The sequence below is a fragment of the Parasteatoda tepidariorum genome, chromosome 7 (assembly GCF_982258835.1).
Source record: "Parasteatoda tepidariorum strain Cologne lab strain chromosome 7, Ptep-v5.0, whole genome shotgun sequence".
Classification (NCBI taxonomy): domain Eukaryota; kingdom Metazoa; phylum Arthropoda; class Arachnida; order Araneae; family Theridiidae; genus Parasteatoda; species Parasteatoda tepidariorum.
In genome coordinates, this window is record NC_141761.1 from 18160055 (window position 1) to 18177188 (window position 17134).

At 32.1% G+C, this 17134-nt stretch overlaps 1 protein-coding gene across 2 annotated transcripts in view; it reads left to right on the plus strand.

The window, feature by feature from the left end:
- Positions 1-17134, plus strand: part of LOC122272351 (uncharacterized) — a 79392-nt gene that overhangs the window by 35564 nt on the left and 26694 nt on the right. For both annotated transcript variants that reach the window (XM_087167430.1, XM_087167431.1), the window contains 7 exons: positions 1571-1904; positions 2692-2887; positions 5010-5172; positions 6070-6227; positions 12984-13139; positions 14449-14525; positions 15665-16854. In XM_087167430.1, coding sequence (XP_087023556.1) covers positions 1571-1904; positions 2692-2887; positions 5010-5172; positions 6070-6227; positions 12984-13139; positions 14449-14525; positions 15665-16854 — 2274 coding nt within the window. The remainder of the gene's footprint in view (positions 1-1570; positions 1905-2691; positions 2888-5009; positions 5173-6069; positions 6228-12983; positions 13140-14448; positions 14526-15664; positions 16855-17134) is intronic.

Below are 17134 nucleotides of genomic sequence, written 5' to 3' on the forward strand. Positions count from 1 at the left end.
TTTTTCTCTTTAATTGAACTTTCCATATTTTATAAAAATAGATGATTAGCTTTTGTAAAATTTAGAGATTTTTTACTTGGTTTTCAATTTCTTAGATGATAATTAGGAGGAGAGTAATTACGTTCAATAAGTTACTCATAGATTTTTTTAGATAAATTTATGAACCTAAGAGAAGGGGTACTGCAGTTTAACTTCACTGTTCTGCTGAAAAGAGTGTTTTTTTCCCTGTAAGTTATATTTTATTCAACTGGACCCATGTATACTGTTTTATAAATAATTTTCGTTCATGTGATAGAACTACACTGAAGGAGGGGGGGCGCATACAAAGTGGTGCACAGAACAAAATGCATAAATTATTCTGGGAATATTGATCGTAAATATTCAAATTGTTAATCATACTATGTCAGAATATGTAAGAATTTATCTCTGTAGCAATTTAATAATCTATATATATATTTCTCTTACACGGCGACAAAAAAAGCCTCATTACAACTCCCCGAATGGCAACGCTAGAAAATCGACCAATGATTGCCGCTAAAAATGTCACATGCCAAATCTAGATGAGGTGGCTTAACATATAGCGCTTTTAAAAACGGAAACTGAAATGACCCGAGAGAGCATTCTCACCATCATACTATTAAGCTAGGCAGAAGCGAGTAGTCTTTGTCGATAGATCTCTATTTTAGTATTTTGTCGAAAGCGCTTTTTTTCACGAATTTATATATTACGAATTTATTTGACGATTTTTGATTTATATCACGAATTTATTTGTTTTATTATTGTTATTAGTTATTCATTGAAAGATGAGTCTCAGTCGTGCTGTTACGCTTTAAGATTTTATACTATAGCACATTTCTAATAGATTTGACGAATTACACGTCATTTATTTGAATTCAAATTTATTTTATTGATTTAGTATTTACTAAAAAGATGTAATTTAAAAAAAAAAAGTTTTTATATGGATTTGAATGATTGTTTTGAATTCTTAGAATTTTGTGCATTTGCAATGTACCCAAGTTAGTAGCGAGCGAAGCAAACCATGTAAGATTGCGTAGCAATTTTCGGGGTTCGACGAGCGTTAGCGAGCAGGGGGTGCAGCCCACTAGTATAGAAAATTACTTTAAAAATTTAGAAATGCAAGTTAAGAACACGGTAGAATAATGACATTTCACCTAATGTTTTCTAAAAAATATATATAATTTAAGTGTGAAGTGTATCAGATGTAAATGTTTTTACTCCTTGTGAGTTTTTTAAGCAAAACAACATTAAAAAGGGAAAATAAATGAGAAAACTTGCACAAGGATTCAAATGTTGATGAATTGAGAAAATAACCTGCATACTTCTAGATGTTTGTATTTTTGTTATATAAATGACCTAACACTGCACATAGAGATAGTAAAGACTATTGAAGCACGCCATGAGATATGATTCAATAGAGGATACGACACCAACCGACCAACCTAACACTGCAACAACAGAACAAAACCAAATAGACTAGCTACTTGATCCTATATACTTTTTATCTGGGTTTATTATTATTATTTTTTTTAATTTAAAATTTATTTTTTAGACGAGCCTATTTTGCTAACACCTGAATCGAACATTGAATTCGATTCACCAGAGGCAGAAATCGAAAGTGATAAAGAGGAGGATGACAGTAATTTCCATGACACACAAGAGGAAACGACAGATGATTCCCTCGACCAAAGTCCAATCAAAGAGTACCATCCTGAACGGCATACAATCGGGATAAGATCTTGCCCGGGTACACCGGATGCTCATCACCCTTTGAGCTCATCACCTTTTGGTCAGTACAGAGAGAGGAAAGGATCAACTGGAACAGTGTGCCGTGGTGTTTTACCTACCATTGGTAGTGTACTAGCCGTACAACGTTTAGACTTCCAGTAAGTGGTGTTTCAATTACTTTTTTTTTCATGTCAATATTAAAATTTATTTTAAAATAAGTCTTAAGTTTGTAAACTGGAAAAAGGATATTTAGAAGGTTCATTAAATAGCATTAAAAAGCATAATATATCTTTTAAATTTAAATTAAAATAGCGGGCAGTAGTCTGTCCATCCAATTACCCATAAAGGAAATTTTTAAAGTAAGTTCATGAAGTTAAGAAGGTAAAGAAAATTTTTTACCTTTACAGTTTTGAAACTGTTTACAACTAGCATAGTTAAAAAATCATGATATTTTAACCATTTACAACTAATATGGTTTCGAAACCGTAAAAAAGAAATTTTACCGGACATTGTAACTAGGCCTTTTGTTAGGTAATGGGCATTGGTGTTAGGTAGTGGTCGAGTTGTGTTTTATCGAATGAACTGTAGAATGTGGTTTAATTAGTTTATCTGACTGTTTCTTCTATCGTATGGGATGAGTAGTAAGTAACTTAATTAAGAAAGTGCATAGTATGATTTCAACAAAGCTGCTAGTTTGTATCTATAATCCTCCGAAATCGCCAATGAGATAATTAGCGTATTTTTTCAATTGCTAGTATATGTTATGCTGAACAAATTCATGTAAAGAGAACGTGTTTATACTTAGTCTTGATTTTTGATTACAATTTAAAATCCACTTAAAATTTTTATTTCAAAAAAGTTGATCCATCAAGGCGTCTATTTATGAATAAATTAATCAAAAATTTTTTAACATAATTTTTATAAACTTATTTTAAAATTGTTTAGAGATGAAGACGACGTTCTACCTGAAGATGAAGAGCTGAGGCATTTCTCAGGTTCCACACAATCGCTGTCTGTGAATCGTCAACAGCAATTGACACCACATCGACAGAGACTACGAGGTTTTTCTTGCACATCCAATCGAAGAAGGCGTTCGTCCTCTGAGTTATGTCTACACGATGGTGCTGTGACAGTGCCGCAGGTATCATTACTTTATTAAATTTGTCATGAAGTTAGCAACATTTTTTAGATTCAATTCCATATTTTGACTTGTGAGATTCTAGTAGTACCTGAGTTTACAAAATTGTAAAAATCGAATATTTAAAGTTCGATTTCTCAAGAACTATTCGATTGATTTAGCTCAAAATTTGAATTTTGTCGTTTTGCCATCACAAAATTATTTACTTTAAGATGATGTAAAAATGTGTATACTTTACAATTTAAGTTTTTTTTACTATTAATAAATAAAATAATAAAATTTAGTTATTAAATGTGATGTTGCTACATCACACGTGCGTTGTTTTTCTACTCCTCAATAGTTTTTTCAGTTTTCGTTCTTTTAACCGCAATAGCCTATCACTACATTTAAATCGATCGATTGATTTTCCATATCGATTATTCCCAACTTAGCTTTAACCGACTAGCGCTTTGCTCCTTTCCGCGTGCCTTCTTGGCGTCAGTCGAGGAAGCCAATGTGAGAGAGAAGCAAAGCGCTAGTCGGTTAAAGTGTGATAGGCTATTGCGGTTAAAAGAACGAAAACTGAAAAAACTATTGAGGAGTAGAAAAACAACGTACGTGTGATGTAGCAACATCACATTAAATATTATTTTTTTATAAATAATTATCTTTCTCTAAACGAATTTTGTAATTGTGTGCAAAAAATTTTCTATTCACTTAAAAGTTCTTGAGATGAAGAGAAATACGTAAAGCGTGAAATTAACATATGGTTCCAAATTTTCGACAACTCACCTGGTGAGACTATTGGGATCATATTTACCCGATTGCGAATAATTCCATTCTTTATTTTTAAGGATCAAGAATAAAATCAGTCACTAAAAACCTATGTCTATTCAAAGAAAGTACGTTGCATTTAATTAATTTAAAATATCGTCTGCACTAATTAATTAGCGTACGTAAGGCTAGGTCTTGGAATAGTTATGTGAAAATTCAATTGTTAGATCGAAACCTATTCAGAGTGTTCACTTTCTGTACATCAAGTACACTTTATCACGGGAACACTGTACCAAATTTCAGTACAATAAAGAAATAATTTACACAACTAAAAATAATCCATTTACTGACTTTAAAGACACTCGGAAAAATATTCTTTTGACTACTTTATTCATTTAGATTTAGGTAATATTAATCTAAATATATTATTATGTAGTTTCACAAGGCAAAAAATCTGAGATGCTACTTATTTAATTATATGCATTACTCCGGGAAATTTTAAATTTTGCTGACTCTTGTGCTTGTTATATATTATTACAGTTATAATAATTTTTTAACTGAAAGGAAAAATGAGTGCTAATCAATGGTTTTCTAACAAATATTTTAATCTTTTAAATGAAAATAATTCTTTCTTATATAATTTCTTAAAAGAATTATTTCCATTATCTGAATTTTAAAAAAAAAATTTATACAAGTTGCCTTCGTTTTTACTTTTATCTCCATTATCTTATTCTAATTTATTTCATTGAGTTTAGAGTATTAACAACAAGAAATTTGTTTCCTATATTTCCTAAATCAGATCACAGTTTTAGATTGATCACAATCTGTCTCAATGAAATTCCGATTGGGAAACATAAAAAATCTGCTGTCAGAATGATATTCAGGGATGATGCAATGATTATCAAATCATTAAAATGAAAGAGTTTAATTTGTTCTCTTGATAAGTAATCTTTTAACAATTTAGGAATTTTTTAACGACAACTAAATCCAATGTTTCGGTATGAATTATCAGCCCAAGTGTTTTGAAAACACTGGGAGTTGCGATCTAGTTCAGTCTTGTTCCAGAATAACAACCGATTTAACTTTTTTGTCAAATTATGAACGTTCAAGTCGGTGACGAGTTTAAACTTCGATTGCCGCTCCGAACGCCTCAGGAATATAAACAGACTTAAAATATTCTTTATTACTTTTCAATTGTACTCATGTGGGTTCAATAATGATAATTTTATTCATTGGGCTGGGATAGCGTGATTCGTAGGGCTCTGGGTCCATGTTCAAGAGGTCATGGGTTCGATCCCATGGTTCCCCATGGAATAAATTCGATTAAAAAGTTCAGTTTCTTTTTAGTTAGATCTTGATTGTTTCTATACAGGTGATGCGAAGGTACTGTTCTCAGAGCTTAATGGTTCCAAACGAATGTTACTTACGTCGTGTGCCGTCCCTCACCCTTGATAAAGCAACCATCGAAAAGAACATCAGTAAGCCTAAATTTTTGCCAGACGAACTTGATTTTAGTCTCTATGAAAAGTTTCAAGGTGAGTAAAAAAATTTTATGTACTGTAATAACAATAAGGAAAAAAAAGGCTCGTATTGATCCTTGTTTATCAATGCAAAGTTAATAAAGCTTATAGACAAATTGTAGCAAGACATGGGTACAGTTTTTATAACATTTGTTCATCGTACTTTTGTATCATAAAATAACATCATTATCATACATTTTTATTTTCAAATGCATTGAAAAATTTGCTTCTCATAGAAGTCGAAGTCGCGTATCGTTGTATTTTAATTTTTCTAAATGGTTTTGCCTATTCCAACAGTTGTGCAGCTAACTAAGGTTTCCATAGATATGGTAATTGAAAACCTTCAACTATTTCAAATGGTCTGTTTACTCATTATTACCAACCTAATCTTTGATGCAGACACACAAGTATTTTATAAATAAATTTAAATAAAAAGTTATATAACTTTAAAAAAAATTTTTACTTTAAATTTATTTCGATCTAGATTTATTTTTATAGCAATACATCTAAAAATTTATTGTAATCATCGAAGGAGGAAAATAAGAGAAGGTTTCACAAAAACACGATGAGGTTTTAGACAATTACATTGAAAAAGCTACTAAGAAAAAAGAATAAGAATTACTTTTAATGATATTCTTCGGTTTATTAGACATTATCTCAAGCGCATGTTTTCAAACAAACATTAGTAGAGCTATAGTATAGTTATTTATGTTATAAATAAAGAAGCTGCACTGTTTTTGAAAACCTTACAATCTTTTAATACCGCTTATGAAGAAATAGTGTTACTCTAAATATTGCATTTTGAAATCCGGCATGACTCTTAAAAGTTATTATTGTTTTCGTTTCATGAAATATTTTATGCTTAAGTATAGCACTATACTTTCAGTAGGTATTGATTCATATATATTTCAGGTCAAATGCTTGTCAATTGGTTTTGTTCATCTTTTCCTGAGGATCACATCCTCAGCCGGAAGGAATTACGTTTGATAGCAGTTCAGTTCTGTACCAATTTACTCATGGCCGGAGTCCTAAGGCACATAGATCCAGAAAACCAAGTTAAACTTTTTATGGTAAAATCAATATTTAATTATCATTTATATTAGAATAATTGTTAATGTTATGAATATATAGATGCAACTGAAACTTATTAAGCAAACTTTTAACTCATTGACCAAATTAGAGTGTGTCGATTTCAGTCTGCATGCTGTGGTTATATTAGTGATGCTTAAGTATCGTAGAGTATCTTTGCACTACGAGGTGAGACCTATTATAGTTCCACCTGGTGGGAAAATAGGAAGTTAGTATAAATGCACATTGAAGAGCCATTACATTATGACCAGTCTGCTAATAACATGTAGGACCACCTTCAGCACTCAAAACTGCTAGCACCCGCCGTGGCATTGATTCCACAAGGTGCTGATAGGTAGTCTGAGGTATCTGGTCCTGCAATTCCCTCACATTGCGAGGGGGTAGCGTGGCAGCATAAATTTGGTTTCCCAAGTAGGACCACAAATGCTCTATTGGATTAAGGTCAGATGAATTTAGGGGCCAAGACATGACTTGAAAGTTACTGGAATGTTCCTCGACGATTCGACCCTTATGACATGGTTCATTATCCTGTTGGTAAACACCATCCCCCGCAGGAAAAACTGTTGCCATGAATGGGTGAACCTGATCTGCAACTATGTTCAAGTAGCTTACAGACGTCAGGGATTGTTCTATGAGGATTATGGCTCCTAATGTGCCCCATGAAAACATTGTTCCGGGGCGAGAAACCTTGAAAACCTGGGCGAGCCCGTTGTTATATATGGAGGGTGATCATAATGTAATGGCTCTTCGTTGTATCTCTAAATGGTATATCTAAATCATGTATCTCTAAAAAGTTCAAGGCAGAGGGAAAAGTTAAATGCACAGTAGTTGAGCAGCATCGTTTTTGTTCAAAAGGAATAAATACCAATACTTTATTGTCATTGATGTTAAGAAAAGAAAGTTTAAAACGGGAATTTGGTAGCTCAAAATTTCCTAGTTTGTGTATGGATGAAACGATCTGAATGATTACAGAATGACTGCATTTTCGATTTTCAAATTTTTCTTTAGCTTTGAGTGTGTTTAGTAAAAGTATTTTGTGATAGCTAGTAGTCTTTTTTCTATCTTGTTTTTGTATTCGTCTTGTCGCAATGTAGAAAATTGCGAACTAACAAATGCGTATTTTAAGCGTTCTTTTCTTAGAGTTAATGCCACAAGGTGTCTATTCATACTAAATCGATGATATATACGCAGTATCTTTTCCCATGACAAATTATATAATGAAATAATGAATAAACAAACATTTCTTTCTACTAAAATATTTATTTCTAACATTAAATTAGCGTGATGTGTTCTATCTACCCTGATAAACAGATAGTTATGCAAAATAAATAATTTTGTGTTCATTATATTTGGAGTTTTTAGTATTTTTTCATGTTTAAAAACAGAAATCCCAAATAAACCTTTGGGCATAATATGTACCCTTCCTTAGCACTCTGCATACAACTTACCTCAAATTTTGACCCGTAGCTTAGCTTTTTGTATTAAGCTCTTAAGTTCTACGACGAAGGTCTCGTTTTTATTCTCCAACCTTATATAACCGAAAAGAAGATTCTGGATATCTTAAACACGATGTATCACTAGTCACAATAAGTTAATAATTCTAAGAGGTGTTATTAGGAGTTGATACCGGTGGAGTAAAAATCATAACTTTCCATATGGAATTTTTTAAAACAATAGCGTTGGAAAACCAATTGACAACAACGTATTTTATTCATCTTTAAGCACTTAACGATCGGTTAATTTTCAAGAAAACGGTCATAAAAGTGCCTATTGTTTTGGCTTTTGTATTTGCATTACGTATTTGATTAGTGCTAGTTTAAAACTGGTTTAAAATAGTAGCTGGTTTAACTAGCTAGTTTAGCTAGATTAAAATAAACTATCTACAATTAACTTAAAAATATCCTGGTACTGCCATCAGGTGTGTAAAATGTGAAATAAAATGTTTTCCGGGCGAAAGAAATGAATTAGTTTTTATTCTTATTGGCGCGTTACTACTGAACACTCCAGCCCGTCAATATCACGGGAGTGAGAAATAGCGAGCGAAATCTCACCCCGTCATTTTCAAGGGAGCGAGAAGGAAGGGACTAAATAACATGTAATATGCCTACAACTAGTTTTATATGGATTTCGTGATTCAGTCAAAAGTGCTGGGATCTGGATTTATCAAATTCTTCAAGTAAAATTTATTAATACTAGCCTCGTGAAAATAAGTAGAAATGATTTTTTTTTTTTTTTGAAAAATTTTTTCAACTGTATTTATTTATTTATTTTTTTTGCGTACAAAAAAAAATCTTAAAATTATGAATATTTATCATGGGTGAAATTAGAACCGTGTATGAGCTAATTATTTTTACCTAATTATTAGCTACCATACAATAAAATTTACAAAACTATGGTGAGAAACATTTTTAAACCATTTTGAAGTCTAACTATATAGTTTGCCAGAGTTTTTCGAAGTTCTTTCAACAAGAAAAAAGTTGAATGCTTTGCACTCGAAGCTCAAAGTTAAATTTAAACTATCTTTCCAAAAAGAATTGTCTTGATTTTGAATCGAACAAAGATCTTCAATATTCAAAGATGCTAATCCTTAAAAAAATATCCCCAATTTGGCGAGATGTATCTTTTATTTTTAAGAACAATTAAAATTGATTAATAATTCTGAATTTCCCAATGACGCAGGATTTGAATGAAACCTTTTATCATATTATATCACAATCAATTTCTATTTCTCTAAAATGTGGTTTCTTTTTCATATTGAAATTTGGCATTTTCAGAATCGGCGTAGAGCAGTGTTTTCCAAACTTATGACTTTTGTGTACCCTTTCTAAATTTTTCGTAACTCTGTGTACCACTAATAAGAAAATGAATGCATTTTTTACTATAAAAAAATTGCACAAAAGTCAAACATCACAACTGGCTGTGACACCACCAATTATTAACTGTTAACTCGGCAAAAAAAGCCAATAGAAAAATACGAAATCGTAAATTTTCATAGCTGGCTTTGTTTTTAAATATTTTTTTTTTTTAAATTTTCGTTTGCTGCATGATATTTCGCATAAGAACGCGTACGCCCGCTGAACTGTTCCCGTACCCCTGGGGGTTCACGTACCACACTTTGGGAAACACTGGCGTAGAGGATACAGACTAATTGTAGACAAAATTTAAACTAACCGACAGTAAATTATACAAATTCGCAACAGTTTTAAAAATAGCATATTATTAGCGAAACTTGACATTTTGCGATATTATTTGAAAACTCAATAGTAAGATCAGCCTTAACTGATTTCATAAATCTCAATTTACGTGTTTTTATTTTCTCCAGATGGAAAAAAAACTTACATTAAATTTCGTGAGGTGAAATGTTTTTATTAAATAAAAGGAAAAAATTCGTTTTAAGGAATGAGCGAATTAGAAGCGAGCTTTGGCTTTTCATATACTGAGACCTAGACGTTTATTCGGAGATTATGAAAGTTGTATGATTCTGCGAATAACTGGTGCGTTCAGTGAACAAGTTTTGTTTTTCAATCGAACTGCGTCTTACACATTTTCTTGGAAAACCGAACACATTTTGTTTGTGTATGCTCTCGATCGATGGGCACACAGAGGCTCAAGAGAATGACGATTCCGTTACTATGACAACCGGACGACGCCGCTTTCATCCAAATGATCTCTTCTACCCACCTCATGTTCTGCTTCTGAAAGATATTTGTATCCGTCAGGTGACGAAATTATTATTTCATTACTGCGTAGCTGGCGCTTTACAATGGGTAATTCGCCATCTTTTTTTTGGAGCTAAGGACCATTTTATGATGTATTTTGTAGCCTTTTAAAGCTCGTAATATGCGACTGCATTATTATTTTCGAACTTGAAGTCTCTTGGGAGTTGTCCATATACTCATACCCCTTCACTAGACCCATTTTATTTATTTATTATGATATATATATATATATATATATATATATATATGTATATATATATATATAAATACAAGTAAACACGAAGAAAGTTAAGAAAAACAATAAGTTTCATTTATTGCGCTTAAGCTGCAAGTAAACAGAACCCATATATATATATATATATATATATATATATATATATATATATATATATATATATATATATATATATATATATATATATATATATATATATATATATATATATATATATATATATATATATATATATATATATATATATATATATATATATATATATATATATATATATATATATATATATATATATATATCATAATAAATAAATACAAATAGGACAAAAGGAAAGAAAAAAACGAGGGAAATTAAGGGAAAAAATTTCTTCGAGTTTTTATTATTATTTTTTTTCTTTCTCCCTTTTTTCATTGTTCCGTAATTTTTCTTCATGTTTTCCCTACATTTTGAACTTTATATATATATATATATATATATATATATATATATATATATATATATATATATATATATATATATATATATATATATATATATATATATATATATATATATATATATATATATATATATATATATATATATATATATATATATATATTTACAAAATTTTAAGCATAAAAAGCTTCTATTAATCTTTTTATGTTAGTTACTTCGTTATAAAACAACTCCTAATTTATTGCTAATTATTTATTCAAATCGAACTGCTTTCTTACACTTTTAAAAGCTACATCCTGTTTCTAAATCTATTTTTGGCCCAAGTATGCATAAATTTACTGAGACATTTTTTCCCTTTAAGCTTCGTGGGAATCACTCGAGCAAGTTCATAAACCAATAGTAATTTCTGAGATTTCCCTCTCTCCCTAAATTGAAAAATTTTACGGATTTTACTTTGCAAGATTTTCCCTAACATATAACCAAGGAGCACAACTTTTCATGTTCACTTTTACACATTCTCATGACTGCTCTGTCTTATAATTAATAAATAAATTTTGTACCCTTCTTCCCGGCCTAAGACCTGTTTTAATCCTTCCACTCGGCAACGACGTTATATATATATATATTTACAAAATTTTAATTGGAGAATCAAAGATCCCATAAAAATCTGTACCTCCAACTGGGGTTACTTCAATCAATTTTTTTTTAAACAATTCGAAACTTCTCGAAACAATTCGAATTGGAGAAAGGAAAATTCATCAAAAGGACTTAATTAGAATTTTGTAAGAGAAAGAGAAAGAAAGGAAGAAAAATTTAAGACAGATAATTTTGTACAAATAAATTTAATGACTTAGAATCAATTTCTAGTGTTTACATATATTTTCAATGCTTTCTATTTCATTAAAAATGAAAAACCATAGTTGTTCCGACAACCTGGGTAATTTTGCTCACTAGATGCTTTCTATTAAAAGCTATTTCTAAAGTCAATGTTTTGAAAATGTTATCCTTGTTAGTGGAAAGTGAACAAGTATAAAGTTAAGGACAGATGAAAAAATATATTCAGTATTGTTTTCTGTGCTGCCAGTTATGTTTATAGTAACACACGTTAAATTGTTGGTTTCTCGTTATAAAGTTTTGACATATAATCATTAGCAGAAAAAATGAAAATAAAGAACCTGTACGTTACGTAACTCAAGTAGTCTGAAAAATCTTCTTCAAAATTTGTTGTTTCTTTGACGATGAAGTTTTTTAAAACAAATCTATCCATAAAATGGTAGAATCAGCCATTTTTTCAGGAACAGAAAAAGACTAAGTTGGTTCTCTGAAAGGAAAATTTGATTGCAAGTCTAAAAACTTTCGAATTCCTCATTTCGAATTTTAAAAATGGTTACCTGGAAATGCTTCAAAATTTTTTTACCCAATAAATCTTCCCGACATCTCATATTTGCGAATACAAGGGTCTTTCATCAATTTTTCTTAATTTCCTTTTTTCATCCTAACTGGTTGAGTAATGAATAGAAATGTTCCAGCATCTTCCTCTGATCTAGATTCCGTACCACGTATAATAGTTTCGACGCTCTTTGACAGTAGTCCCAGTTATACTATGGATCATGGGGCAACATTGCCTAAGAAAATAGCGACATGGAAATTGAGGCATAAAAATTCAGCAATTATATCCTTCCAATGGTTATTCTATGCAAAACAAATCGAAATAATATTAAAAACTAGTTAACTATCGTTCCACGGTATTTGTGTTCCACGGATCGAAGTAGTTAAATTGCTTGCTCTCAGTCACTTTAAAAATTGATTAATTTCACACTGTTCAGGCATCAGTTAGTTGAAAGCCATTCTTGCCAACAGTCCTGATTATTTTCATAGTTCTCTATAGCCATTTGAATATCTGCTATTTGTTACTTACCTAACCTTTCATTTGAAATATAGGCAAGAAAAACCCAGTTGACTTTCAGTGTTGAGGGTGAAAATGGGAGCTCAACAAACTTACAAAATTAAGTTATCCTCACAAAAACACCATTATTATATACTCTTGAAAATAATAATCCAAACAAAAAATCTACAGACTTTTAACGTAAAAAACTATTAATTTTTATCTCTATTCTATCTAGATAAAGTTGCAAAAATTAGATTACTCTACCCTATTCAACCATGTATGCTCCTGAGAACAAATATAAAAGTCCAAATATAAAAGCTTCAAACTTTAACTGCTAATGCTTATCTCAGTCTTATCGAGTTAATATCACAAAAGTTAGCCACTCAGTACACTCGAAAATATTATGTTTTTTTAAGGGTGCAAACAAAACTGTACTTAGTTATTTCTTTTCATACAGCCAGATGAAATGTACCAGTGGACCAAGTTAGATCACTCTAACGTTCCATCTGCGTATGCAACTCCTGGTAGACTTTCACCGACAGCTTGGCCACCCAGCCTCTCCGAGAGGGAGCTGAGAGAAAGCGTCTCTGAATTGCATGATCATAGATTGAAAGTAAGTAGCTGAAGGCTCTTCTAACATATATTTTTTTTAAAATTAAGTTTGGTAAAGCGCAAACGCGGCTGAGTAGTTCGCTTTCATAATAATATCTACATGGTAAGAATTCTTCAAACACCATTGTTGTCCAATTTTTTATTTTTATTTTATTTCCAATGAGCTGCACAATCAGTGTTTCCGATGAGCAGACCTAGTGCGTTCTCCAGAAGTGGTATCCACTGTTTCAGGACCACCACAATGGGTGAGATACCGTTGGCCATGTTAATTTGGACGTCTAGTTTCTGCCACACTAGATGGCAGCACTGAGACTCTATTTTGTTTTCCAAATTTAAATATGTTTAATAAGCCGCCGTAGCCAACATACTAGAAATCAATGCCAATTAGGTCTGAGAAAAGTTCTTGATCTTGAGTTCCTATTCATTATTTCGTAATTTTTGGCTGAAAAGTCGATTGCATCAAAGTTTAAGCACTTTTTGAGCTTTCCTCTCTGTGAATATATTCATCAAGAGCACTTTGACGAATTTGCCACTCTTTTTTATATTCTATCCACAATTTCTCAATGAAACAAACATTATGGCAACCATGAAGAATGTATCTGTATCGAAAATTTATAGGTACCTCTCTTTTCATGTTGGGCATCTCCCAAGTGAATATTTTTTCTGGAAACACTTTCAAAAATATTTTTTAATCATTGTCACTTGGGAAATATCGAGCTGAAACTCTTTACAACCATTCATTCTTTAACTTATACAACATTACGACAACACGATTACACGATTTTTGTATTTTATTTACTTTGAAGGTGCAAAATATTGGGGATAAAAAAAAACTATTGAAAAATGTGAAGTACAGATGGGTTTGTATCAATATATTTGATATTTTGTAATTAAAATTAAACCTAAAGCTAGACCTGACCTAAAGGCAGCTGAAACTTTAAATGAATGGGAAACTATTAAGTACACATAGTAAAAATTGATCTTCCAAATATAAAGTTTAGTAAAACCCTTAAAAAAGACGAAATTTAAATTACTTTTCTCATAAATGTAATTTATAGAAGGAGAAATTAAATTATAACCAAAATGAATTGTTATTAAGAAATTTTGGTTTAATTAAAAATGATTTTATTACTTAATATTATGATTTTTAAAAAATTTGTTTAAAAATTTTTTCAAATCAGTTTCAAAAATTTAATCACTTAATGAATTTTTGAGTATATGCGAGACTAATTTAATGAAATTACGTATTCCCTGTAAAGCAATTATGATCTAATGAAATACACTTGATTAAAGAAAATGCATTATTTTAGAAGGAGCATGAAAAGCAGTCAGTCTTCCACTTCAAATCTTCTCGCAGTATTCAAGAGTTTGAAGAAAGAGCCGCTAGGTAATGCTTATTTTATCCCAATGCATTTTATTAAAATTTGTACTTTTAAAATGCACTTACAATAGCTATGGAAATACAAAACCATTACAAAATAAATAAAGAAGTTAGACAACTATTTCTTCTCTTTAGATTTGAAAAATATATTTTTTTTCCAAAAAAAAAAAAAAAAAAAAATCATGTTTAGGAGAACTATGTCCATTTGTTTTAATTAAATATCACATTCTTCCAACCTATAAGCAACTTCCACTTTACATACATCATACTAGCTTACAAGCATCTTATTTATCTTAATTAGCACAAAGTTGATAATTCTTATTGAATCAATTTTGTCAAGAAGTTTTAATTTATTTATATCGATCTGATAAAAAAAAATCAACGTTACTTACTCATAAATGAAAAATTCCACCTAAAGCGTGTCCACATAAAACTAATCTACAACTCATCAACACTAGCTCTACGAAGACATGTTTTCTTATGCCTAATGCTGATTATACAGAGCAAAAGCTAATATCAAATTAGATTTTAAAAAAAACATTATCATTTATTACATATTATCATCTTCCGTTGAAATTCCGAAAATAAAATATGCTAGTGAAAGAGAAAAGTTACTTTTTCTTCTTAAAAACCTTCTTTCGCAAATTTCTTCTAAAGTATTTATAGTGTTAATTATGCAATTGCACATGGTAGTGTACACCAGTGTTGTCAATCTCCGATATCTCAGAGAAAATTTGACCGATAAATAGAAAAGTTATTTAAAATAACCTCTATAACCCCATGTCCGTAACTAGCTTCCCTCACCCCCACTATAGTTTCAGTTTTATGGAGGAGAGCCTTTCTTACTGTCTAAACACGAAATTCCAGAAGAAAACGAACACGACAGGAAAGTGGTTTAACCAGTAGAGGGTGTCTAAATTAAATTAGAATGCATTTTCAATTACTGGGCGAGGATGGGATATTATCGGAATAAACAATGGGATGGAATAAACAAGCAGTTATGAAGAGTCTTAAAAACTTATTCACGATCTTCCAAATTTGCTTCTCTTACAATTTAAACATTTGGAAATGCATCCCTTCATCGTTTACATGCAGATTTATATAATGAATAATTGTAACTTTCTTTTATTTCTCTCTGTACTCAGGTTAGAACTGCAGCTGGAAAAGTACCAAACATTAACGGAAATTGAAGAGCTTACAAGAAAAGCAAAATATGTTTCGTGTCCAACATCTCCTTGTGCAGCTACACAGACAGAGCCTCCGAGGCCAAGGATGTCCTCATCCAGTCAGTATGACATCGCATCTTGTGCAACTCTTCTAACTCGCTCCCGCTACTGTCAAACAGAAACCATTCGTTCCTGGAGCAGGAGTGTTCAGACTGACGAAGGTTCACCCCTCTCCCGAAGCTCTGTTCGAGTTCAGACAGAAGATACCGGTCCAGACGTTATTAGAGGACTACCGCGCACTCTATCTGACGTATCCGAACTTCTTCCATCGCTATCATCATCTGATCGACAACCCTATTTTTACAGACCCTCAGAAAGTATTTCATCCTTCTCACTCAGCTCATCCACTCATCTTCCCGAAGAAAATGAATCAAAGTTTGAACAGTCCTCTAACTTTGGACTGTGTGAAAGGTGCTCAAAAATCTCTACAACAATTGCTTTTACACAAACTGATCCAATCACTCTTTTCTCTTCCGTTCAAGAACATCAAAATATGAGCTGTATCATTAATTCAACTAAATCCGTTCCGCAAACTCTGGACTTAACTATAACCGAACCCGAAAAGTGCAAAGTTCAGTTAGCTTCATCATTATTGACATCATCTAACAGTTTCATTCCACCACCACCACCAATGCCAGGAAGTTACATTCCACCACCTCCTCCTATGCCAGGAAGCTGCATTCCTCCACCTCCTCCTATGCCAGGAAGTAGCATTCCACCACCTCCTCCTATGCCAGGAAGCGGCATTCCTCCACCACCCCCTATGCCGGGAAGTGGCATTCCACCACCTCCTCCTATGCCGGGAAGCGGCATTCCTCCACCACCTCCTATGCCAGGAAGCGGCATTCCTCCACCACCTCCTATGCCAGGAAGCGGCATTCCTCCACCACCTCCCATGCCAGGATTCGGCATTCCACCACCACCTCCCATGCCAGGATTCGGCATTCCACCACCACCTCCTATGCCAGGGAGCGGCATTCCTCCACCACCCCCTATGCCAGGGAGCGGCATGCCACCCCCACCTCCACCGATGCCAGGCATTGGTATGCCACCTCCACCGCCTCCTTTTCCATTTGGAATGCTACCACCGGCTCCTCAACCACATATCGGTGAGTATTTTAATGATGGTCTTCAATATTTCCTATTCAGTAAGATTTTTCATGAACAGTGCGCAAAAAAACTATAACTCCTGAATTACTTTTGATCTAATGATTGGATTTTCACATAATTAGACTCAATGATTGAGATTTGAAGGGGTAACCAAAAATATGATAAATATTTTAAGATACGAAATAAAACACAAACATGCACTTTCTCTAAGTAAACATACCTTTTCTCCCTCTAGCAACTCTGGCGGTTTCATGCTATTTTGGATGTGTTATTCTCCTG